The sequence below is a fragment of the Corvus brachyrhynchos genome, unplaced genomic scaffold, assembly GCF_000691975.1.
Source record: "Corvus brachyrhynchos isolate BGI_N302 unplaced genomic scaffold, ASM69197v1 scaffold114, whole genome shotgun sequence".
NCBI classification, from domain to species: Eukaryota; Metazoa; Chordata; class Aves; order Passeriformes; family Corvidae; genus Corvus; species Corvus brachyrhynchos.
The window spans coordinates 5,423,036-5,448,101 of NW_008238337.1; the positions used below are offsets into that span (position 1 = coordinate 5,423,036).

Here is a 25,066-nt window from a genome sequence, read left to right on the forward strand (position 1 = left end):
CACTCCCTTCCCCGGCCCGTCCTGCCGCTTTTCTGGGGGCCCTGGGCGGGCAGCCCACCGCACCGGGATACCGCCACTCCCTCCGGGGCCACTCTTCACCGTGGGCGCAGAACGGCCCTGAGCCCAGTGGCGATGTCACGCCCCGGGTTGCACCCGGGGTCTCGAGTGTCCGTGCGCCGCACCAGGGCTCAGTCCCGCTCCCTCCAGAGCCACCGCAGCCTCGCAGCTGGAGAGGGACATCAGATGCCCACAGCCCACCGCACCGGGATACCGCCACTCCCTCCGGGGCCACTCTTCACCGTGGGCGCAGAACGGCCCTGAGCCCAGTGGCGATGTCACGCCCCGGGTTGCACCCGGGGTCTCGAGTGTCCGTGCGCCGCACCAGGGCTCAGTCCCGCTCCCTCCAGAGCCACCGCAGCCTCGCAGCTGGAGAGGGACATCAGATGCCCACCCATGGCTTGGCCCAGCTCGCCCAGCACCACTCCTTCTGTGGACTTTGGTGGGAGCCAGATGGTGTCTATAAGTGGACAATGGCAAACATGGAAATAATCTCAGCCTAAGTATTCTGACAGTAAGAACAGTGAGATGCTTGGAATGGCAAGGTCAGACACCAGCTGCAGAGTTCTTCCGGCCCGTGGTGTGCTTGTGGAAGGTTGCTCAGCCCCTGTTTCTAACTGAGGTGTGCTCTGGGCTAAGCTCACCCACGGCTGCCAACCTCCCCCACAGCTCCCACGGCTCCCACTGTCCGGCACAGGGCCAGGAGCGCAGGTGGGAGCGTGGCCCTGGGCTGTGGCCAGCACTACCAGGTGACCTGTGTCACAAAGGGTCACAGCCCCCAGGCAAGGAGAAGGAAGCCTCCCTCAATCAGACCAAGCAGTGAAAAGTGTGTTTTATAAAACGTATTTTTACTTTCAGTCTTGGGATTTTGGTCATCATGGGGGAAGCAAGGAAAGGCATTATTTAAATAGTTGTAGCTGCTGGGGATTATTTTCTAAATTAACAATGGTAATTGTGCCTGCCAAATCCAAAGTTGAGGGGGTTCATTTATTTCAACTCTCCAGACAATAGCACAATTTTGGGTTTCATATTGCAAGCTCTGAAAACCAAGTAGTAGGACTGATGTTTAAAAAAAAAATAATTCAAACAACATCAATTCATTAGACTTAAATCCAGCTCTTTCCACTGTGTCAGTTTAACTTGCACTGAGAAAAGTTGCTGCTCAGCAAAAAAAAAGAAAAAAAATTCCTTTTTAACAAAATGAATGCATCATACATAAAACATCATGGACCATACAATTAGTAAGCAAATGTAAGAGTTCAGCTCAGTTCATAATTATTCAGCAAACCTATTCAGAATGATTTTTTCTCCCTGCAGCAATCTACTGTGTGGGCTCATTACCACCGAAAATCTAACGAAGAAACCACCACAGAAACTGCACAAAATAAGCCCATATGCTCAAGACACTTTAGCTCAGCCAGCCCTTAGCAAGAGCCTCTTAAACCCTGACATGGAGGGAACCTCAGCTCACTTCTCTGCGGTGTTTGCACTCCCAGCTCTCCAAAGGTGCCCTGCCATTAGTGCAGCCTCAGGTACCTCGGTTGGAGTCACTCCCCCTGTCCTCCGTGGTGCCACCAGCGCCTGCTCCATGTCACACAGCAGCCCCCGTGACGGGCCCTGTCCCTGGAGCAGAGGCTCCCAACAGCCACTTTGCAAAAGAGCTGATGGGTTTCTCTTGGCAGGGATTTCTCTTCCTAGCAGGGATATTTGGTGAAAGGAATTTGAATATTTTGAGAAATAGGTCTCCAAATCTGGCAGCTGTCATTTTCAGGAAAGTTTTCAGCATTTCTGCCTGGAACAGTTTAGGGAAACTATTGCATCTCCTCTTTCTCAAACTACAGCGAACGTGGTGGTGGAACGGACGCAGGAGGCAAATGTGTAAAATCATTAGATGAGCTTGTGAGTGCAGGGAACACAGAGCCAGCTCCCGAGGGAAGGCGTCGCTCCACAGGGGATCCTGTCAGTCTGTGTGCATCTGCTTGAGCTCCCGAGAACAGAAAGACTTTTGGGTGTGGAAGGGCTCTGCTCTGGGCAGGTCCCAGAGCCCGGCATGGTTCAGGCTGTGCCCAGAGCAGGCTGAAGGCTGTGGGCAGAGGCTGTGGCACATGGTGCCTCACAGGCTCCCAGGACTTGCTGCCAGCACAGCTGCTGAGCTGGGAGGCACCGGCTAAAAGGCAACATGTAGGGACTTCAAGCGATCCGACCTCTGTCACTCCTTGGCCTTCGCTGCTTGAGTGTCTGCAGGTGACATGGTTAGTAATTGAGATTAAAGACAATTTCATCTGTGAAACCTGATTTGCATTCAGTTTCTGGGAAGTTCACCTTGCCGGTGTAAAGATTTCATGCTTAGTTTTACCAACAATGTGGTTTCTGGAAAGACCGAACCAAATTCCTTCAGACGCTTTACTGCTTCCCATTTTTAAAAACGCATAGCTGAATAAACAGAGTTAAAGGACTAAAACCACCTCAGTCATTTCCCATAGGGATCGAGAGCAATTTCAGAATTTTTCCCTTCACAGGGATTTTCATGTTGGGTTCTTCTACAAGGTTGGTCAGCTGGTTTAGTTCCTTTACATGGCTGCAACCTTAAGCTGTGTATTTTTCCTGTTTGGGCTTACAGGTACCTCAGTATGGATCATGATATTTTCACAATATTCGTAGAGTTCTCCATTGCTGCAAACAGCTTTTTTTCACCAATTTAGTATATTGGGACCCATTTATGCCACTTAGGTGAAAACATTTGCAGAACATGGGGCACTTTGGTGTACATATAATGAACACCAAAATACATTTTGGTTGGATGATGAAAAACCAAGATATTGCTAAAATCATACAACACTGAGAGTGTACATTAGTAAAAGCACAGGAATCCTAAAGCAATTTTTCCTCTCCATAGCACAGTCCACTGCTTGGGCTTTTATTTTTCCCCTTCAAATTCCCATCTCTAAATCACACATGTAGGATCAGACATTCCATTGGGAAGGGGATATTAAAAAAAGAGAAATTATTTTTATTTATATATATATATATATTTATACAGCACAACAGAAATAGACAGAAGTAGTGAATTAGTTTGGCTACAGGAACAGTAAAAGTTTTATGTTTCCTAAAATAGCTCAGTGAAACAAATAAAAACTGGCCCCTCTCTGTATGGCTAATGGGTGTTTAACTCTCCTCTGTGTTTTATGGTGGAGTTTGTGTGACCAACTTTGTTCTGCTGTTTTCCTAAACTTGAACCAGGTGGGAATTTATGTAAGCGTGGTGGAGCAGGAACAATCTTTGAGCATCTGGAAAGTCTGGCTCACTGTGGGTGATGCCAGAAAACCACCAAAGTTAATTCATTTTTCATCATCTTATAAATTGAATTACTGTGAAAGGAGAGAGCCAGAGGGTGTTTTATAAAGTCCTGATGACTTAATTTCCCCTAAGCATTAGATTCACAGGAGCACTCACCCTGGTGCTTCTTCTCATCCTGTCATCCCCTGGGATGCCACATGCCGCAGTCCTGTCCTCCCCTTGCCTCCCTGTCAGGACAGTGCTGAGCACAGCGGGGCCACTGGATGTGGGTTTGGAGGTCACTGGTTCACAGGATGTCACCCACTGGGCACCAGGTTGGCTTCTCCTGGAGAACCTCCCCCAGGGCTGCGTGTCCGAGCATCCCCCATGTTCCACTGTCCCCTGCTGACCGCTGCCATCCATCCCATTCCGGCCGCCAGGGCTGGGGGACACTCTGGTTCCCTGTGTACAGCCCCTGATCTCCTGGCTCTGCTGCAGAACACACTGCACATCCTGGGGTGACAAGGATGCTCTGTGGGGCCCAGAACTCAAAGCCACCAGGCAAGTAAAGCTGCTCTCGTGTTTATTATTTATCATGTTACTTCATAAGGCTTAACAGCACGACGTGTTCCCAGGCCACTGGTGAACCTTGGCTCACAGTCCTGACTTTTCCAATTTAAATCAAGTGCCCCTGCCCACACACTGCAGTGAAGAGGCATCCCAAGGCAGCAAGCACCACGTCCAGCAGCATAAATTCACCTGCCCCACTTAAGGAATTATTTGCTTTCCAGCAGGTGCCCCTGCCCCTCGCCGACAGCCTCCCCCAAACCTCCCATCTCCCCGCCAGAGGCACAAAGGGTTAACGATCTCCTGCTGCCCATAACCATCGCTCCTCCACCATCACGGCCCCTCAGCATCTGTACAAAGGGCCTGATTTAATCCGGGTTGCAGACGACTCACATTGTACTCGCAGCCTCGGAGTGATGTCGGGTGATCAGGTTTCCAACTCATATCCAAGGCACAGCCCGAGCACTGAGCGGGAACAAAGGCACCTTTGTTACTGAAGAAAAAAATCCCCTGAAGATATTAGCAGTGCAGTAGAGTTCAAACTGTTAAATGATTCAAATATTATTTAATGAATACATTTGAAATGAGGTCTCACAACCCAGAACACTTTTTAGATCATCATTTACAAAGAGCCGCCTCTTCGCTTACTTCTTTATGAAGTTGCTGCTTTCAGATTTCAATTATGGTCATTTTGCTTCCAGCCTTTTTCAGGGACTTCCCATGTTGGTGTAGCTCGGTTCTTTTTATGGTACAGTTTAGCCAGTGACTACTGGGTTTTTCAGAAGTGCTGCTAATCACATTCCCTTAATTTACCTTGGCCGTGTCTCTGTGTGAGAAACAAGGGAGACAGAGCCTTTTGCAAAAGGAGCAAGAGCACTAGGTGTTCTAGAGGGTGCTAAAGCCAAGCTTATAAAGCAGAAATTTGGTAAATTAGCGTATCAAGATTTTAGCTGGGATTGGAGAAGCTCTACAAAGTCCAGATTCAACAAATACCTCGAATTTCTTGTGTGTCTTGGATATGCAATTCTCAACCAGAAAGAATGCGTAGGTTTTGAGAGAAAAATGAAAGAATAAAGGTAGATGGGGTTCAGGACAGAAACACATCTCCAACCTGAGGAAGAAAGTTTTAAAATTAAATTAGGGCTTACTGTGCTTATAGCAATGAGAAATCCAAGGCTCCTCTGAAGCATGGATGGCAGATATTGTCCCTAAAGGGTAACAGCAGCGCATCTGGGGCTGTGCTGGTGCCTGCTGAGAGGGTTTTAAAAAATACAGCATAACTTGCAAAAGTGGGGAAATAGCACCAGAAGAGAGTGACTACAGGAACAATTCTCAGAACAAGTACCAGCAGAAAAAGGCACAGGGCAGTGGCAGAAATACCTCCAGACTCTGTCATCAGGTGTGGTGCAAAGCAAACCACATCCCCTCACACCAGGCACCCTCCTGGCTCTACTGCCAGGACCTCAAATAGCCACTGAGGAGACAGGGACAGCAACACAGGATTTCACTTAAGTGACATTAAGGGTCCTCATGCAGGAAGCATTCCTCAGGTGGAAGCAGTTGAAAATCTGCCTCCAAAACCTGGGCTTGACACATTATCATTATAATCTTTAAAACTACTCTGCATGCCAGAACTTTGTGGTAGGGTTTGCACGCTGAATTCTGCCCACAGCAGGCAACAAGGAGAAGAGGAGGCTCCCAGGAATAAAATGTCTGCAGCCATCACTCTCTGGATAATCTCTGCTTCCCAACAATTATAGGCTGTTGATTAAAATTCCTTTTCCATATCAATTCAAGCAAGTAGAAAATCTTTCATTAAAAGTTACAAAACTTCGAAGAAAATCTTTTCCTGATGATTCTATTGAGACACAATTCAATGGAGAAGACTCTCAAATTGTATGAACTGAGTAAAAACCACAGCAACAGCCCCGTGCCTCAGACTTTGCCATAAAACCACGGCACTGCACTTCCAAGGATGTGATGTAGCTCCTAAACATGGCTGAGTCGAATGAGGCTTGGAAATGCAGAGTAAGTTGTCTTACGGGACATTTTCAGATTGCTCAGAGAGTATTTAGAAAGACCTGAGGGTGGAAGATCCCAAAAGAGCCAAAATCTCAGATTTTTTTCCTGATGTTTCTCAGTCTACACGTAAAGGCAAAAGACAGAAATCATTCCCCTTTCTCTTCAGTGATTAAAAATCCTCCAGAAGAAAAAGCAAACTCTTACAAGTCCCCTTTAGAACACACTCGTGTGCAGCCAAGTGATGGATTTCAAAGGTTACTGCTGGAGTATGGCTCACAGCAGTCTATTGCAGTGAGTAACTATCACGTTTACATATCCATTATATCAAAACCACGTTACACTTCCACTGCTTCCTGTTGGTTTGCCATCTGGAAACTAAACAAGCTGGTAGTAAAGACAGAATTCAACTCTGCATTTACCAAAGGAGCTGTACAAGTCTCCATTTGCAGCAGATGATTGCACAACCTGAGCAGGCAGAACCCTGCCCCAGAGCCAGCACTGGGCCCACCCTGAGGGCAACTCATCCATCCAGGAATGGGATCAGCCAGGGAGGGATACCCAGATGCCCCTCAGCATCCCTGGCGCCCCATGGGAGGCATCTCCCACCTGCAGCCCCCTCCTCCTGCCCTGCCCAGCCCAGCCCCTTACAGTGGGCAGCCACAGCACACGAGTCCTCCTGGCTCAGGAGCATCAAGGTTCCAGGTGCACGTGCTGCTCAGCCTGAAATCCCAAACCAAACCCAGCCCCAGAGCAGCCTTTGGGACCCCAAACACCAGCTCAGGAGCAAAATGTGAGTGCCTGAGATAAGAGACAGAGCTTTTTATGATCAAATTTATTTAATTAAATTTCATTGCCTGCTTTACTGTCAGTCACACCAGAGACTGCCAAAGGAAACTTAACATTGTACATTCACTACAAGATTCTCTCAAATTTTCACAACTAGTCCAAATCCATGGAAGTCACAGGGCCCCTTTCCCTCTGTGTTACAACACATTAACAATGGCAGGACACAAACTCCAGCACGGAGGAGACCTGAGCCCTTGGGTTCCAGGAGTACTTCAATGACCTCTGTGTGCCTGCCATACCTCTGCATTTACCAACCCAACCTCCTGGTGGTACAGGACAAATAACCACTCAACTGCTAACCCAGTGAGGAAACAAAACACATTACTGGTGGGGGGCTGGAGGGTGGGCAGGTGCAATGCACAGGTGAGGCACCAGAGCCAGGCAGGTGTGGCAGTGCCAGCATGCACAGCACCAGGACAACATGCACAGCACACCTGGCCCACGCTGCCAGTGCAGGAATGTTTTGTCACTGATGGTAACAGAAATCAGATCCCTCCTGGGAACTCAGGCAAGGCTTGCCCTGCCAAGGGTGCTGGGAAGAAACCAGGCATTAATAGATCTTTATCTAACTAGTGCTTTTAAAATACTTTCTCTTTGATCTAACAAGCATTAGGATAATATCCCCCTGTTATGTGCTCTGAATAGTTCCTTAAACATGCTGAAGATCTTTTCCCTATGGAGTTTCCTACAGGAGGCATTTGTTATCCCAGGGGCCCTTGCATATCAGCCCTCACAGACAGCAGGGAAACATGTCAGGGGCTACAACTGAAACTGTCATCATAACTGAAAGTCTACATTTCCCAAAGTGTATTCCCAACATGAAAACAGCTAAAATCACAATTATATTCCATTGCTCTGTGTAAAATCCAGACCGCTTGCATAGGTTCTAAAGAGAAGCTCTGGAAAACAGCCACTGCACTGGCAGGAGTATTCCTGGAGGGAAGGGCTGTCCCTGTCCTCATTGCCCAGCCTAAGATAGACTGGAAAATGCTCTACAGGTACTGTCAGTGTATTTGTCTAAAAAGCAGCTTCTGGAAAATTTCAAGTTGCAAATTACTTTATAAATCACAAGCCATTTTTCCTTTATCTTGCCAATTTTAATGAAGAAAAACGTTAGCATTTCAATGTACAAAAGTCCAATAAAACATGATTTTTTTCTTTTAAATCAGTGAGTGGGTAAAGTTTGGGTTAAACTTACTCAACAGCAAAAGTCTTCCAATTTCCACTAATAGAATTTTTTTTTCTGATTTGACTAGAGGATAATGACAATCCAGAAATAAATAGCTATAAATACATTCATTGTTCCTATTCCAAAAACTCATCACATAGGGAGACATAAAACTGAAATTAACTTGTTTGAGTGTCCCTTTACAATGAGAGATGGGCGAGTTAGAGCAGAGTGACTTGGACAGGAGAGAAAACAAGTAGGGCAGAAATTGGTCCAGTATTGACATTCATGAACATACCAGTTAGCAAAATTCATCCTTTAAATGACACTACTCAGTTGATTTTTTTTATTTGCTTGGGGTATACATAATGAAAGCAGTTTCCTTGGAATCTTTGCTAGGACAGGTATAGCACCCAGAGACACTGTAACCACCCCTTCTGTCTGCATGTGTGTGTGTGTAGTTATATACAGTCATGCACCCACACACACATCCAAGATCCGGCATCGGCGTCCGTCCGTCGTCACTCGTCATTGGCAGCACTCGTTCCTCTCACTTGGCCTTGGTTACGCAGCTGTGGAGAGAGGAAGGGCAATTTCTGCATTAGCAGCTTCTTCAGACAGAGCTCCAAACAGGCTGGGAGATTATCTCCAGGGAAAAGCAGGACAGGGACTCAGAACGCCACCGGGACTGAGAGTCACACCAAAGCAATGCCGGCTCCTGAGGGAATCTCAGTGGCAGCTGTCCTTGGGTAGGACCTGCCCCCAGGGGTGGGAGCAGCTCCCTTCACTGGGGAGCCCACACAGATCAGTGGGAAGTGGCACCCTGGGGCTGGGATGTTACAGCAGTCCCTGTGAGGAACAGCAGCACCAAAGTGCTGGGCACAAGCACCAAGAGCCTGTAACTCCTGGAGAATCTGCTCCCGCAGTAAGGGCTCCAACACAGTTTAGTGCCTGTAAAGACCAGGTGGAACTGGGTTTCAAGAACTGAAGGTGGAAGGTGACGCTCCACAGTCTCCCTAAGTGACATGGACCAAGTCTACAGATCGCTTTGCCACTGCGTGTGCAGCAGAGCGATGCTGACGCGTCTGACTGGAGTCCGGAAGGGCTGGGCACCAGGGCTCAGTGCCATCGCCACGACAGCAGCACATCCCACACCTCGGGTGTCTGTGCTGGGGAAGCATCAGGCACCAGCAGGAACTCTGCCCCCGGTCCCAGCACCCCTGGTGTGCCCTGGGCACCATGGGTCAGTCCCACCTGCTGATCGCCACACCACTACCGAGCAGGAGGAAGGTAAGGCCCACATGGGTTATGTGGACATTAAGATGATTTCTGCTAGCAATTCCCATCCAAAAGAACATTAATCCCTCTTCTCCTTTTCCATCCAGCAGTTGACTTACACAGCTCGCTTTGCCTCAGAACCTACAGAGAACTCCTCTAGACGTCCGCAGCCAAAGTGCCTCGAACGGAACCCTTCTTACGCATCTGAAGTGAAATAAAAGGTGAGCTCCACACACAGAACCTGCCGCGCTAGAACCGTGTTAGTATGAGAGAAGGAATGACCTACAGGGCCAGGAACTGCTTCTCCCTAGCCAGGGCCAGGACCAGCTAAAGCTCAGGGGGTTTGGACATGGCATGGCATTTCTTTTTGGCAAGGAGACCTGGGAACTGGAGAGTAACTGTAAAAAATGCTGCTTGGATTTCTACCAAGGCCACGATGCTCCAGCATGGAATCACTTTTCAGGATACCCAGTGTGGCATCTCTACCCTAACACAGGCATTAGAGAGGTTGGTCACAGGGCTTTGGCTGGACCAGATGTTTTCCTACTCTGCACTGATGAGCTGATGCATGTTTCATGGAGCAGAGGTGCTTCTCATCTCCAGCAGCCAGAGACAGAACCCACCAAGTGAAACATAAACAGTGAGAAAAAGATGGACTGGGATAGAGGAACTCTGGAAGAACACTGATGAGGATTCAGAGAGTAACAGAAAGTAAAAAAGCAGAGATCCTGACTATAAAAATCGACTGAAGATGAAGCACAGGAGCAACAAAAGAACTGGAATGTGCACAGAATCCAGAGAAGGACCAGCTCAGAGCAGAAGGAAGAAAGGGTGTTCATGAGAAGGGGAAGAGTACCAGGACACTGTGTGGGAAAGAACATGCACTGCCAGCCCTGCTTTGTGCCTGGTTTAGCTCTCAGCATCACAGAACTGCCTAGTGCAGCCCTGTCCATCCCTGACCACTCTGCAGGGACAGGAGCATGGATGTTACCTGTGTCACACTGAGCACCTCATCCCTGAGCACTCACTTCCCAGAGGTCCTGGCCATAAAACACACTTTGTGGTGTACTGGGGATGTAATGGCAGTTACTGGTGAGCACAATGGATGGAGTAGTTGAATATGAAACAAGATGACAAATTACTTTGGATAAAACCAGCATTCATATTATTTGGCAGTGACACTTTTGCCCTTAGGTTGTTCTCCAATAACGCACTGAACCCATTGAAATTACATCATTTACAGGTGTTTGTAGATACCCCTCTTGCAACAATTGAAAAAACCCCAAGATAGTAGGTCCCCACTCCTCTCACATTTCACAGTATCCACAGAAATCTGGGTTAGTGTAACATCAATACATTTATCTTGTGGAAAAAAAAAAAACAAAACCAAAACAACCCAACTTTTTCAACAATACACAAATTCCTGACACTAACATCTTGCACAACAAGCTATTTGCAAAAAACTGTTTGCCTTTGCAAAATGAGAAAATATTAAGTAAATACGTTTGATGTTTAAGAATGAGGATAAATGCTACACCCAGAGACATGTGAGCTGGGTTTGGCTTAAGGTAAGAACTAAAAGAGCAGCAAATATTTTGGAAAAAAAAATATTGAAAAGGAGCTACTTACCAGTGAGAAATGTGAAACAAAACATCCACAGTCCACAGAGACACAAAGGGACAATTTCATCAGGCACACAGGTGTGTCAGGTTCTGCTGCCTCTCTCCAGCACACCTCTGGTGTGCAGTCCTCACTGCCACTACCCTTGCTCAGGGAAACTGGATAAAGTCTGTTTCAGTCCAAATGAAGAACTATGAATGTGCAAAAGGGAACCCTTCTGGCAAAAATCAGTCTACAGAGGACAGCTGTTACGCTTCCTCCTTCACAGACACCTGGCAACAGGTGGCTCTAGGAACAGGATTAGGCATAAATCAGAATTCAAGAAGAAACCCCCGTGATTTGAGAGAACAACTGCCAAAAATCCCCAAATGCCCATGAGAGAGCACAAGGTCTGCAAGAGTGAGTGAACACCAACCTCATCCAAAGCACATTCTGGGGCTGCTGACCCAAACCCTTCAGCTTATGGGAAAAGAACGTTTGGTGCTACCAGCTCAGCACAGGACCATGAAGAAACACTTCTTCCAAACCCAGGAAACATCCCTACACAACACAGGCTGTTCCACAGCTTGGAAAGTCCCTGGAGGGCACAAGTGGGAAGGGAGGAGCTGCAGCTGGCTTGGTACCAATAGCAAAGATGCACCAGGCACAGACCACGGAATGTGTCACAGGGCCCCTGTCCACAGCTGGTCTGAAGCCTCGGGCAACCAGGTTAGAGGTGTCTGGAATGAGTCAAAGCATACAAACAGCAAGTTGTAGCTGAAGACACTTTGTGTCTTGGAAGAACCAAGACACTGGAACTGTCTGGGTAACCTGACTGGGTTTAGGGCATGAAGCAATTGTCAAAATGGGAAGGAAATACAACTGCAAATCCACAAACTGCAAAAAACCTGCACAATGCCAGCAGGATTTAACATGGGAAAGGTTCATGCCAAAGGTCATGTTCTGGAAAGACTCTACAGAAGACAGCTTCTTTCCCACCCTGTGGTGGTCCTCTACCTCTGAATGGAAAGAGCAGTGACAGTGCCCTGTGTCTGAGCTTTGTCCCAGACATCAGCCCACGACACGTCAGGCCACACAGATTTGGTCCTCACAGCCACTAAAGCCGGAAAACTGACATGATCTCAGTTGATTTTACTGACTTTCTCTTTGGAAGTAAAACTTTGGTTTGGTGTGCTAATCAGAAGTGGAACAGCTGACACGTGACACAAACTTGCTTGAAAACATGTTTGAAGAGAAAAAGTAACCAGATCTAGTGATGACTAGAAATGAAACAAAGCAAGACACGTGATGGAACAGGACAGTGACAGCTTGGAGCTCCAACCAAGTGACAAAAAAGCCCTGAATGGGACTTTGTGCAATGGGTGTGGTGCCATAAACACAGAGGCAGTCAGGGCAGACATCCTGCATTTAATGACATCAGAGCTACCTACCTTACAGCCACTTGCAGCTTGACAGCACAGAATGCAGGAGCTTGAAGCACATGGGGCTGCACTCAGGGGGCCACAACGCTCATCAGCAGTTGCTCAAACACACACACACACACACAGAGATGGACACCACACAACCTGCCTCAGTTTCTGAACAGCTAAATCTGCAGGTAGAAGCACACACACCTGAGCCTTAACAAAAAGCGTTCTTACCGCTTCCAGCTCCTTCTGGGTTTCATCCTCCATTCTCCTAATGTCCTCCATAGTCAGCTCAATCCACTTGTCAATCCAACAGAACAGCTGGCGATGGAAGTTGGTAAATATCCTTTTTTCTTGCTTTAAGAAGATAAACAAGCATTAGATCATAGGTAGGACTTGTTAAAGGCTGGAAAGTGATAGCAGCAGCTCAGTTTGAAGAGTTAAAAATCTTCAGGTGAGTGCTGCTTCACACTGCTACAGGTTCAGCCCCTGCCCCACCCCTGGATCCAATTTAAATTCACCCCATTTCTCAAATGCTTTAACATGGAAAAAAAAATGAACAAATACCACTATCAAAAAAGAGTTTCAAGAAAGCTCAGCCATTTACATTACTTGAAAATGATGAAGAACATTGTTAAAATCTGTTCCAGCTCCAAGGTGGCAGCAGTCAAACCAGAACAGCCAATTCCTGAACGCTGTGCTTTTTTTTTGGTAGAGAATTGTTCTGGTACTACCAGTGAAGCCCCACTTGAAGCAAACCAAGACATAAATGGTTTGACTGGCTGAGGAAATGGACAGGAATTGCCTGGCCGTGAGCAACAGGAAACTGCACTGCTGTTCCTGCTCAACCCCCCACATCAACACAGCCCCACAAGGCAGAAGTACTCACCTTTTGTATAAAGTTTTCGACTTTGTTCTGCAGTCCCCACCACTTAAATTTGATGGTCACCAATTTGTAAGCACACATTTTGGGACACTCCTCATCGGTTGCTAGCTCCTTCTGTTTGGGGTAATAGAAAAGAAGTTTTAATACTTTAAAAGTTTAATTATTAGAAATTATAATTCTAATTAGTGTTTTAGGATGATAAATAATATCATTAATTTGCAGTAAAACAATTCAATTTAACTATGTTGTTACGATAATAAAATAGAATTCTAAGTATTATTACAGAAAAACAACATTCTAATCAGAAACTTGGGGCTGTTGCTGAAAGACTCCCTGTGATTCACTTCCAGGGGCTGCTCAGTTCCTGTGGGGATCTCTGGTGTGGCACACACAGCCCATTCCCTCCTGGGATAGATTCTGGTTGGCACAGGGTACTGGCAAGCTTTGCACAGCTGTTGGGGTGCCACACAGGGGATGTGGTGGGCCACAGGAAATTTGTTCCTCACTTGAGTTGAGCCAAGTTCTGAAGGAACCATGAACTTCATTCTTCACTGATAAAGACTTCATCAGGCTGTAACAACAGTTCCTAGTACCTTCCAGTTTGGCCCCAGAGGTCCTCTCTTCGTCTTAACTGACTGGAATAATGCAGGATCTTCATCAGCTTTGTAGTCCTGTAATATAAAACACTCTGAGAGTCAGAAAACATCACCAGATTCAATATCCCACTGTGTTAAGCTTCTGCTCATGGCTGCCAAACCAATTCCTTGAGTGCTGTGGAGCAGGATGGGTGCAGCAGAGCTGCCAGGCTGACTCCATGGCTCCATCACACCTGCTTCCAACACCACAGCTCTCCAGGGCTGCTCCAGGCCAGAGCTGCCCTGTGCTGTGCACACTGTGACATCTGCACTGTCCCACAGGGTCTGTGACCCCTGAGGGGAGGAGAAGGCAGTAATTCAGCAACCAGAGTCTAATGCTTTTCAGGCTGCAACACATGTCCACTGCTGGGGAGGCAGAACAGCAGGGAGAGAGGCAGAGCACGAGGGAAGAAGGCAGAAGCAACTCCCTCACACAATGAGAAACTCTGAGATCCCAGCCTGAGCGAGGGGCAGAGCCCACACAGCACTGCCTCACTGTGGACAGCTCTGCTCACCCCCTGTGTATGGGGGGAAAGCCAATGGGTACAGAGCTGAAAGGGACAAATGCTTCCAACAGATGGATTTACTTAATTTACTGATGAGGGGCATGAAAATGGTTATTTGATAAAGATGCTGCCATGGAAACTAGGAAAGGATTAAAAATTCTGGGCTCAGTGAAAACAAGTAAGGTTTATAGTGTAGATGAAAAACCTTTATGCAAGATTACCATTACACCCTCACAACCCAACTGTAACAATTTAAGTTGCTTCAAAGCAGAACAAATGCTTGGTAGGTACTACAGAAAAGCCCAAGAAATTTTAGCAAAGTTTAAAGTCTCATTTTTAAATAAAGTTACAGTGAGGACAAAATCTGCAGAACATGGAGTGAAAGAAACACCTCCAAAAGAAGCAGCTCCTGGCTGCTCAAGACCACATCAGTTTTCAGCTCCATATTCTTCCATCAGCACAGAAAAACAAAGGCTACTTCTAGACTAAATTCTGAATCCACAGAGAAAAGCTACACATATTAACAGCTAATGCTTCCACAGACATTCTGACATTTACAAAAACCTACTGCAAGCCAAATGGAGCTGAAAAATCTGGGAAGTCCTCTCAGAGGAATCTGATTTCACTTACAGAACATCAGCTGTCACACTTTCTTCTCCCCAGTTTTCTCTCATTGCTCCCAGTTCTTTTAACATACCTACCTACACTGTATATTAAAACAGACTGAAGAAACCCTAATTTATCTAGGAAGCACTACTAGGTGTTCAGACAAACTTCCATATTGAGGACTCAAACATATATTTTAGGAATTGAGCAGGTATTTCCTAGAAGCAGCCAAGTGAGTAAAGACATTTCAATCCCATTGCTAATCAGTGTTTTATGAACTTCCACAAATCAGGAGTCTCCTCTAGTTCTCCCTCTAAGCTGAAACAACATTCCAGTTTGAAGAACCCTCACAAGAGTCAGCCAGTCTCAGCAGGGGCTGCCATGGTGCTCCACAACCCTTCACCTGCCTCAGAGGACAGCCCAAAGAACCAGCACGAGCACTGCACAGAAACACTTAAACATTTAAAGTTTTGAACTATTATAACTGCAGAAAGACTACAAGCCCTATTTGTCACCTGAATTTTAGTAAAACCCACTTATTTATGATTGCACTGTAATAAAGCACGTCCTTTCCACAGACATCCCAAAGAGCAAATACATAGCAGAACACAATATTCAGCCCTGACTCACTTCCCAGTGCACTGAGCACAGCACTGAGCCAGAGCCACTGGCTGTGTCTGAGACCGACTGCTCCGGGAACCCTGTGGGGAGCGAGGGAGCCACAGAGCTCACAGGGCTGGCCACCAGCTGCAGACTTCTCATCTCACAAGTTATTTCCAAATACTGTGGGAGAGGACAGCTGCAGCCCACTGGAATCCTCAGGTTCTGCATTGTCCTGGAGGCTCAATGTGATACGCTTCTTAAAAATTATTTTTTAACAATCCTTGCGTGGAAAAAAAAAAGTAATCTTCTTTACATTTAAATCACCTTTAAGATACCTATGCAAATGCTGCAGCAGAATGTTTTTACAGAAATATATTGAATGTTTTAAATTACTGATCATGACTGCCTTCTAAAAATTTCACTCAAGCACTGGATGGAAGACATGGAAGTGGATCAGGCTATAGCAATGGATAAACAATTTTGCTCTATGTCACTAATTGCTGGCAGAACTGCTGCTGGTTTGGGGCAGCCCTGTGCCAAACAGAAACACAAGAATCCCACATCTTAGTGCCACTTGCAAACAAAACCAGGTACGGCATTGAGACAACCCCGAATTTATTTTCACTGTGTGAACATCCTGCCAAGGCAGAGCTCACACTGTGGTGGTGTGGGGCATGAGGCATTTCAACTCAGCTACATGTGCAGCCTTGGTCTGCCTGGTTTATGGAGGGGAATGATTTGTCTGGATACCCCAGGGACACTCAAGTCCACGTGATGCTGTAACCTGTCATCCTACCTCCCACTGCACAGGGACACTGGTAAAAACCAACTGTGCTCTTGCATTTAGGACCCACATACAAATAACCACAGCTGGAAACACTGGGGAAGAAAATGTTATCTATGAGTAAAACGTAGGAGTGAAAAGAGAAATTCCAAGAAAATAGATGAGTCATGGTAACGTTTTCTATGCTCGAGGCAGAAGCTTTGAACCAAGACCTTTTAGAACTCAGTTAACCCAAATCTTGTTAAGGACAGGGAAAACCCTTTATAGACTAAAGCCTAGATGGACAGGAGAGCATTGTAGGAACTCTTCTCTACACACAGATCCTACCAGCATGCAGGGAAGACGACTGGACTAGAGCCAAAGTACAAATAAACAACAGTTCTTTGCAGAGTTTAAGGAAAATATCTGTGCAGCAAGAGCTTAACTCCTGACAACAACAAGTCCTTCTTAGGAAGAAAAACAGGCAGCTGCTGGAGCAAATATTACAGCTCAAACCCCTGAAGCCCTCTGGAAAGGCAGACAGGCAAACATCTGCCGGCAGCAGCATAACAAGACAGAGGAGCAAAACTATTTCAAAGAAATACACAAATATCATTTCACAGGCAGTTTCTGCTCAAATTCTCAATATAACAGGCATGACAGCAATCATCTATTATAAAGAATGATTAAGAGAGACCATGAACCACATACAGTAAAAGTAATATCACAAGAAACCCAGAACCTGGGCACTTCTTTTTCATTCTCCTGTCTCATTCTCAGTCTTTAGACATGCTCAGTGTAGTAACAGTGCTCCTGAGAACTCATGGTTCACTATCAAGTAGTATAATTATCCAAGTCTGATGCCTGATCTGCAAATCCATGAAAATGGAACTGGACATGGAGTGGCATCACACTAGCTAGATAGGTGGACACAAATTCTGACTTTCCAGCTCAATACTGCATTAGTGTTTTAAACAAGAGAACGTACATACTACTGGTGTTATTGACCAAAAACTCACATACAGTTCCTGTGGAAGGAAACACCTACCAGCACTTCCCTCCAACATCATCCACAGCTCTGTGAGTGCTCATTCACAGCACAACAGATGATCAAAATCAGGTTTATCCAAGTATGTCATATTCCCAACTCAGTGCATGACTCCCATGGCTTATAACTGAAACAGTCACCAGCACTACTGTACACTGCACTGACAGGCAGCCTTGTGTTTTAGGTAGGTTTAGCTAAATGGCTTTTAATAAAAAATGTCTTGCAATCACTCCCATCTCCTGAAGAGTCCTGCAGCTACAGCACAGCTATCAGGGGAGCCATTGCCTGAAATCACCTTTAAAAGAATGCCAAGGTTCAAATGAGAAATGAAATCAGCCTGGTTATCACGGACACACATCATGGTGCCGTGCCCTGAACGAGAAGTTAAAGGTCTCCAGGAAGGAGGCTGGAAGAGATGAATATTTATAAACACCCAGGACAGGATGCAAAAGCCTGACTTAGGGATAGAAAACAAAAAGAGGGGCAAAAAACTAAAAGCACATCGTATTTATACACAGATAGGCTGTTCAATGGGATGTCATTGCACAATGATTCCAAGGTTCAGCACTAATAACGTGGAGCTGTTTAGCTGCCTATCATGTGATAAATTAAGTCTGAAATGGGACAGATCCACCTATCAAGCTCTTTCACTTGAGAATATTTTAACACTTCCTTGCAGACTACAGAAGAGCATTTCCTATATTCCAATATATTTCCTTAAACTGTAGAACAAGGGTTAGCACACAGAAATCCAAACTCTTAAGGCATGTGTAATCTGATTTGTACAAAATCGTAATTTTAGAACTTTCTTTCAAGAAATATAATAAAGATCCACTACGACCTAAACAAAACATTTAATGTCTTCATTAAATACAAAAATAGCTATAAACCTACTTTCAATTTGTTTTCACTACACTCTACTTTTCTACAAATTGTTTCCAAAAACCACAGCCTCTTCTGATGTTGAGTGTTCATTTTTGCTTACACTTTAAAAAGTCTTTCTCTCCTGGGAAGTCACTTCTATATACAAACAACATAGAGTGACACAGTCTGCATGGTGGAGATGATTAAAAGGCGGCAGGGTTAAATGTATATCTCAAGAAAGTCACAGATGTCACCCACATTATTTCTACACATACTTAAATGAGCATGAGCCAGCACATGCATGCCATTAGTAGCTTAAAGAAATTGGTATTTTCATATTTATCCTGATTGTAGCTCTGAAACAAGTTAACTGCTGCACCACAGGAGGGTGGACAAGGTTCATTCACAGAACAAAAGGATACATCTTGAATACATGAAAACTTTTTCAACATTGCTGGATTTTATACATACATAGTTCTGTTCTATAGTTAATACATATACATAGTTCTATTCTTTCAGTTCTACTGTTACCCAAGGTCATACGTTTCAGCTGCTTTTCCAGGTAAAACTATGTTTGAGAAGATAAATGTACAAATAAAACTTTCCTTTGGCAACACTGACTATTCTTTTTCCCTAAAAAATGGAGCAGACAAAAAAAACCCACCCAGCCACTTAGAATGATAATTCTCAAACAAATATCGTAACAAAAAAAACACCCAAAAAACCATACAAAGCACATGATTTCAGACCTCACCCCACAGAGTGAACTGGTTATTGCTTGACTATCACAGAACAAAGATGCAGAAACTGCAGGAAAAGAACATCTGGACAAATAGAACACAGGAAAAACAGATGATGCTTTTTAGGGGACATTTACTTTCCAAGACCAGCAGCCTTCTCTGAAGGCACAAAGCCAGCACATCAGTCTTGGCAATTTTGTTATGATGTAGCTGAACTTCCAAAAAAAAAAAAAAAAAAAATTCAAGTTCCATTACCTAAACTTGATGAAGATATCAGCATAAATATAAAGTCTCTCCTGAAGTCTTTAGAATTGAAGAGAGAAAAGATAAAGGCCAGAAAATGCAGACTTTTATAACAGAAGAGACTCCAAGTGTGGGTGCCAGAGAATTCCTGATGTCTAATCCCAGAAGGAGAAAACAGGTAAACAGCCAGGTATGAATCTGCAGGGAACTCGGAGTTACCAGTGTCTGCTAAGAGTTTAAGCACAAAGCCAGGCTTTGGTTAATGAGTTAGGACTCTGCAAAACTGAGTTTCTGCGAGATAAAAAGGAAATAAAAACTTGAATCACATGGTGAAAATTAATCCCAAGTATTCCTACACAAGAATGGGCTATACTGTGAGTTTGAATCTGAAAATATCTGCTCAAAATATTTGCGAAAAGTGGAAATGGTGCTAGAAGTTAATAAAAAGGAAACAGAAATGCAGAAACATTAGAAGAGACTTAAGACTCTTGATGAGACCACTCTGCACTCAGTTTTGATACTCTGTAGGTCAAATACACAAAAGAAAAAAAAGAGGATAATGTACTGAAAATAGTTCCAAGGAAGTCCTCTCCTCTCCCCAGAATGGAGGATATCCAAGTATCTACTTTCAAAAAATAACAGTTAAATAGTATAAAGAGCCTCTCCTTGCACACAACCACAACAACCAAATCACACTTATTGTGCAAACACAGTCTCCATATTAGTGCCTACCATCTCCCTACTGTCCAAAAAATATTGCACATCCAACAGTCCAGCTGTTACAATTTAACAAACCAGACAACAGCCCCAGCAGATCCAGGTGTGCAGAAAAAATCAGCAGTAAAAACAAAGAAGTAACACAGGCACATAAATGAATGATTCTGTTCAAGACACTTTTCATGTCTCTGTTGGGTGAAATCCACACCATTTTAGATTATTCACTATCAACACACAGCTCAAGTGGAATCAGCTGCATGCTACATCCCAATCCCAGTAGCTGAACATTTACTTACTCCTGGTTCTACTTGAGTTCTATCTGCAATGTCAATATGGACAACCTCAACACTCTTCCATGTGTTTGGATCTAAATTGTGAACCTGCAAAAAAACAAAAAGAAATTATTCCCATGCTGGGTAATCACCATGTGTGTGCCAGGGAGTTTTTCAGGATGCTGTAAAGGCAGCATTCTCCAAACCTACCCTTTCTTCCTCTGCCTCTCTCAAAGAGAATGATCTCCACAATTACAGTTTAATTCACTCGCTAATCAATTTTAAACCAGCACAAAGCCTTCACTTCTTGTGCATTCAGGAAACCTGGATTTAAGATTAAGCTGTATTCATCTGTCACATTTGTTAGCGCTAATGAAATCAAGCCCTGATTAGAACCATTACCCATTCCACAATCTGCAGGAACTTCTTGAGCTAGAAAGAAGTTGCATAAATTCCAATTGCAAATATGCAGATTCCAATAACCTGAAGGATCTCATAGGCTCCCTGAATCATAGGACTGCCTTGAAGGTGGACCAGGTGTAGTCTGAGGGCGTATCAAGGTCTGAGGACAGAATCAGCTCCACACCTGTGGTCTGTCCAGCACACCTAAACTCAGTTACAGCCAGCAGAGCTGTCCAAGGAACAATCCCCCTTCTGTGTAGCACACCGAGGGCTACAGCTTGCCCAAGCACTGGAATCAGACTGACAACTAGTCCTCTCTGGATGGTTTATCAATGTTTGTCACTACAGATCAAAATTTTCCTGAAGTGACACGTGAACCAAACTGACTGTCTGGGGAGGAAAACAAGAATGTTGCCAGCTGGGACAATTTACAGAGGCAGCTTCAACACATAACTGCAGAGTGTACACAGATCAACCCCAATGGTCTTGTGAAACCTGTTGTAAAACCTGCTTTCAAATAAACTTGTCAGGCTAACTATCAGTAGCACATCTAAGGTAAAAGAACATGAAACAAAAAAAAGGATTTGCTGAAAAGTTACTTAAATATTTGAATGAGAATCAAGCATCTGTATTGACCTCTAAACATAAAAACCAAACCCCTTCTCCTGTCCCTGGACCTCCTTAGATGAGACAGCTTGACCTGAAAAATGCTTTTCCTGCTTTACTCGCTGGTCAGGCATTGAGATGCCTGATTTTGCAGTAATTATCCAACATTACCAGGTATAAAATACTTTATCTGGACTAATTGTACAATTGCATTAAGGTTTGGTATCCAAACCCCAACTCACATTCTCTGTTGTTCCCAAATCTGGTTTATGCCAGGTCTCAATTTTTATGAAGAAGTCATCTTTCATGTATTCATTCTGTAAGAATTAAAAGCAAAAAGCACAAGTCTGATTACACCTCTCTGCTCTAAGTTTAGATAAATGGTATCTACATACAAGCCCCTACTAATCTCCAACTAGCAACACAATCTACTTAAATTACCAGAGAAACAGCCCCCTTACCTACACACAGAAATAGGTACATGATAATCTTAAACTAGAGCAGTGAGTACTAAATTAAAACCAGTCATGTTTAAGAAATCCAGCTCTACTCTGACAACTTTTTGGCAAACACCTGTCTGCAGCTCACAAACACCAGGTAGAAATCCAGCTCTGCCATTTGCTGTCCTGCTTCCTCAACCCTGAAGTTCTTTACCTCTATATTCAATGAATTTTCAAATTATTAATCCTGCAGTTAGATGTTACTGTACAGCACAATTACAATCATAAAGCTGGATCATAATGGTCCAGCTGCCACCAAATTGTTCATCTAAAGACAATGACAGAGCCCTGCTGATTCCAGAAGTCAGAGGGCACACACCTGTGAGCACAGGTATCATGATGAGTCAAGCTCAACAGTTCAAACTCACTTGCTACTCCTCGTGTCACATCCACCTAGTAACAATCTAAACCATGTTTGCAAGTGAGCAGATAAAGCAGTTTAACATTTAACTTAGAAGTTTTCATTAAACAGGTCACCAAAACATGTAAAATGGCATTCTTAATGATGTGCCTGCCAGGCATCTTAAAAAAACAAACCCAAATCCTGAGCTGTGCTGATCCATTTAAATTTCCAGTTACCCCCTTTTAACTGAGGCAGGAATTCACTTGACAGCAGTGGCATTTCAGACAGGTAGGGACTGATTCCATTTCACTGCTCTTCCTGCATTCAGGAGTGTAGAAGCCTCTGATACGTTGCTTTTCCCCTCCCACTTTTTTTAGCATTATATCTTACCAGGATAGACATTATGCATCTGTAATGGTAATTAAAGGCATAAAAGAAATGAAAATGAAATCATTTCTCTGACAAATTACAGTTCTAATTATAGCCACATGCAGACAAATAAAGTAACAGGGAGCTCTACACCAGGAGTCCTAGCAAGGCCCATATGAAAGGCTGGAGCCAGGCAATTGTAGTGGTAGTAACAGACAAAACAGATCTCAAAAAACCCCAATATACAACTGGTAGGATTTCAAATACTCACTGTCACAACTGGTGTCGTCAGAAACACGTGCAATGAAAAGGAAAAGAAAACACAGAGCATTATTAGATACAATTGTTTCTGAAAGGTCTCACACATAACAGCACCAACAACAGAACACACATGGGGAGACTCACTTGTTCTACAGTAGGGATACGCATTCCAGGCCTTCTCATGGAACACCAGGGAGCCTTCTGGAGCAATCATCCTTACAAACCCAGGGACTTTACTGGGAAAACAAATATGGACAACGTGTTTAAAGTTCTGCCAGCTGAAATTCCTCATTGGTTTCTTCCACTCCAATAAGAAAGGCACATTCTAACCAAGCATTTGAGGGGTTATGATGTACGTTGTCACCTGCAGTGAAATACAGAGGAACTTCAAAAACCTTCCTGATCACAACATAATTGAGAAAATACAGGGAAAGGTAATAATGAGGCAATTGAGAGTGAGCTGTGTGATCACGATGAAAGCTGTGCTATCCTTCCTCTTGCAAAGCAGTAAAGACACCTGCTGAGGAAGAGCAATGCACAGAGCTCTCACCTCCAGCTCCCTGGCAAGCAGCTCCTGACCTGCAGCAGGAACCTTATGTCTCACTCATTTCTGACTCCAGTCTAGAGCAAGCAAACACAATTTGTCCCAGACAAATCTCCCACATATTTAAAATCCACCGCATTTCACATTTTCCCACTCACCAGAGCACTCATGCACAATTCAGCAAATTACAAAGTGGCAGGAAAACACAGGCAAGTGTCCCAGAATAGCAAACAATGCAAGGCTACCTTCACCGTTAAACATTTCTTGGTCAATATCAAGGGATTACAACGTGCATCAAGGCTCTTCTCACCTCTTTAAATGATAGATTTTGTGAGTATATTGTCCCTTCTCGCCATCCTTTTCATAAGGCTCATTTTTTAAGACCTGAATTCCTTCCCCACCTCCTGTTTCGTTTTTGCTGGCTTCTGCCACAGAATAAAGCTGCCCAACTTGATACTGAAAAGGGAAGAGAAGTCAAATGTCAGCACCAAAGTTGGCCAAAACTTCTAACACATAAAAAAAAATTAGCTGTTTCCTATGAAAATTGAGTAGTACAAAAAAGATCATCAACAAAGTAAAATACACCATATAAAAGATATTTAGTAAACTCTGACAACTTTTTGGCAAACACCTGTCTGCAGCTCACAAACACCAGGTCTGCACCCAGGGTGTTCCACAACAACCCAACACTTTGGTGCACACCATAATTGTTATGCTTCATTTTTCCTATCCTAAGAGCAAAGTGTATTTGTCGCTCTCTGCCGCATCAAGAAATATCAATTTCGAGTTTACAGATTTTGAGATGACCGATTTCCAGCTCTGAGCCTTCCCAGTTCACACTTTCAACCAACTAAATACTGCCCTTCCAGGCCCCAGGAAATGCACACTGCAGAGCAAGTGGAATGTTTCCCTCAGAAGTACGTTCCACGCCCTGTCGTGACAGACATCCTATCATGACTCTCGTTTAAATGTACCTCGGTGCCATCTGAATTGCTGGCTTCAGATCTGGGAAGACAATTCCTACACCTGTGGCTTCAGGAAAAGGCTTGGAGTCCCTCAGTGCCAGATCAGCAGTAATGTGCTGCCTCAGGGCACCACTGCACTGCTGGCAGTGGAGGGCTCAGAACACCGCAGGGCTCTGTGCTGCATTTGCTTCCTTGGGAATTCCTTGACCAGAGCAGGGCTCACACCTGTGTCACTGGTCTCTGTCAGGCAGGGTAGCCACAGCACAGGGAACGTTTGGACCCAGGCTGGTCAGATTTCTGACACAAAATCCCCTCCCACCCCTCAGCCTGAATAAAGCAGGGAGGATCAGGACATACCTCTTGCACTGAGCAAGGTAAAACCACTCGGCTGAAAGAGGAAAAGAGAAAATTCAATAAAATTAATCATTAGACTTCACCTGCAGATAACAGATATAACACAGATGTTCAAGAAAGAAGTGTCAAAAGGAGCCAATTCGAGTCTTCTCTTCAGAAATCTCTGTGACAGGGAGGCTTTGGATAAAATGCAACAAACCCAAGTGAAATTCAATGCCAGACACACTACAAAACGAAAAACAAGGGGTGGAAGATGGTAGAAGCTGCACAAAAGAGCCAGGAAATCTGGGTTCTACTTCCAGCTCTGTCACAATAACTTTGTGTTATGCTAAATTTGTTTATAAACTTTTGAACCTACACATTACCTTTACTGCCAGTGAGGCTACAGTTACAGGACTTTGCAGTCATTAGCAGCCAAAAGGTGGGACAGAGAAACAAACCAGCTTGTAGTTTGCGGCAGGAGCCCCCACGGGAAAGATCTACCCAGCGGCGGGGAGCTCCCGGTGTCCCCAGCACAGGGACCCGGGAGCGGGGAAGGGCTCCGGCCCCACTCCGGGGCTGTCGCCACTGCCACCCGAGCTGCTTTCTAAGAAAAACGG

General features: G+C 44.7%; 1 protein-coding gene across 2 annotated transcripts; it reads right to left on the reverse strand.

Moving 5' to 3' along the window:
- Positions 1–7,843: 7,843 nt before the first annotated feature.
- On the reverse strand, positions 7,844–25,031 carry PITPNB (phosphatidylinositol transfer protein beta). 2 transcript variants are annotated; one of them, XM_017734918.1, is made up of 12 exons: positions 24,833–25,031; positions 24,471–24,501; positions 23,459–23,604; positions 22,749–22,840; positions 22,615–22,622; positions 21,374–21,448; positions 20,148–20,231; positions 13,720–13,797; positions 13,130–13,240; positions 12,475–12,597; positions 9,334–9,418; positions 7,844–8,508 (listed from the first exon to the last, which is right to left on the reverse strand). In XM_017734918.1, exons 4-11 carry the CDS (start codon positions 22,816–22,818, stop codon positions 9,371–9,373), a joined length of 597 nt encoding a protein of 198 aa, XP_017590407.1. In that variant the 5' UTR covers positions 22,819–22,840; positions 23,459–23,604; positions 24,471–24,501; positions 24,833–25,031; the 3' UTR covers positions 7,844–8,508; positions 9,334–9,370. The 2 variants fall into 2 exon arrangements, with proteins under 2 accessions (XP_017590407.1, XP_017590406.1); XM_017734917.1 differs by lacking the exon at positions 9,334–9,418 and having other exon boundaries at positions 24,833–25,029.
- Positions 25,032–25,066: the final 35 nt, after the last annotated feature.

Excerpts from the sequence above, each read along its gene's own strand:
- PITPNB (XM_017734917.1), bottom strand. The coding sequence starts at position 22,818 with ATGATTGCTCCAGAAGGCTCCCTGGTGTTCCATGAGAAGGCCTGGAAT. Across the intron at positions 20,232-21,373 it reads ATTTGGGAACAACAGAGAAT|GTTCACAATTTAGATCCAAA; the intron begins GTGAGTTGGGGT and ends GTTTTTTTGCAG. Across the intron at positions 12,598-13,129 it reads TCGAAAACTTTATACAAAAG|CAAGAAAAAAGGATATTTAC; the intron begins GTGAGTACTTCT and ends ATCTTCTTAAAG.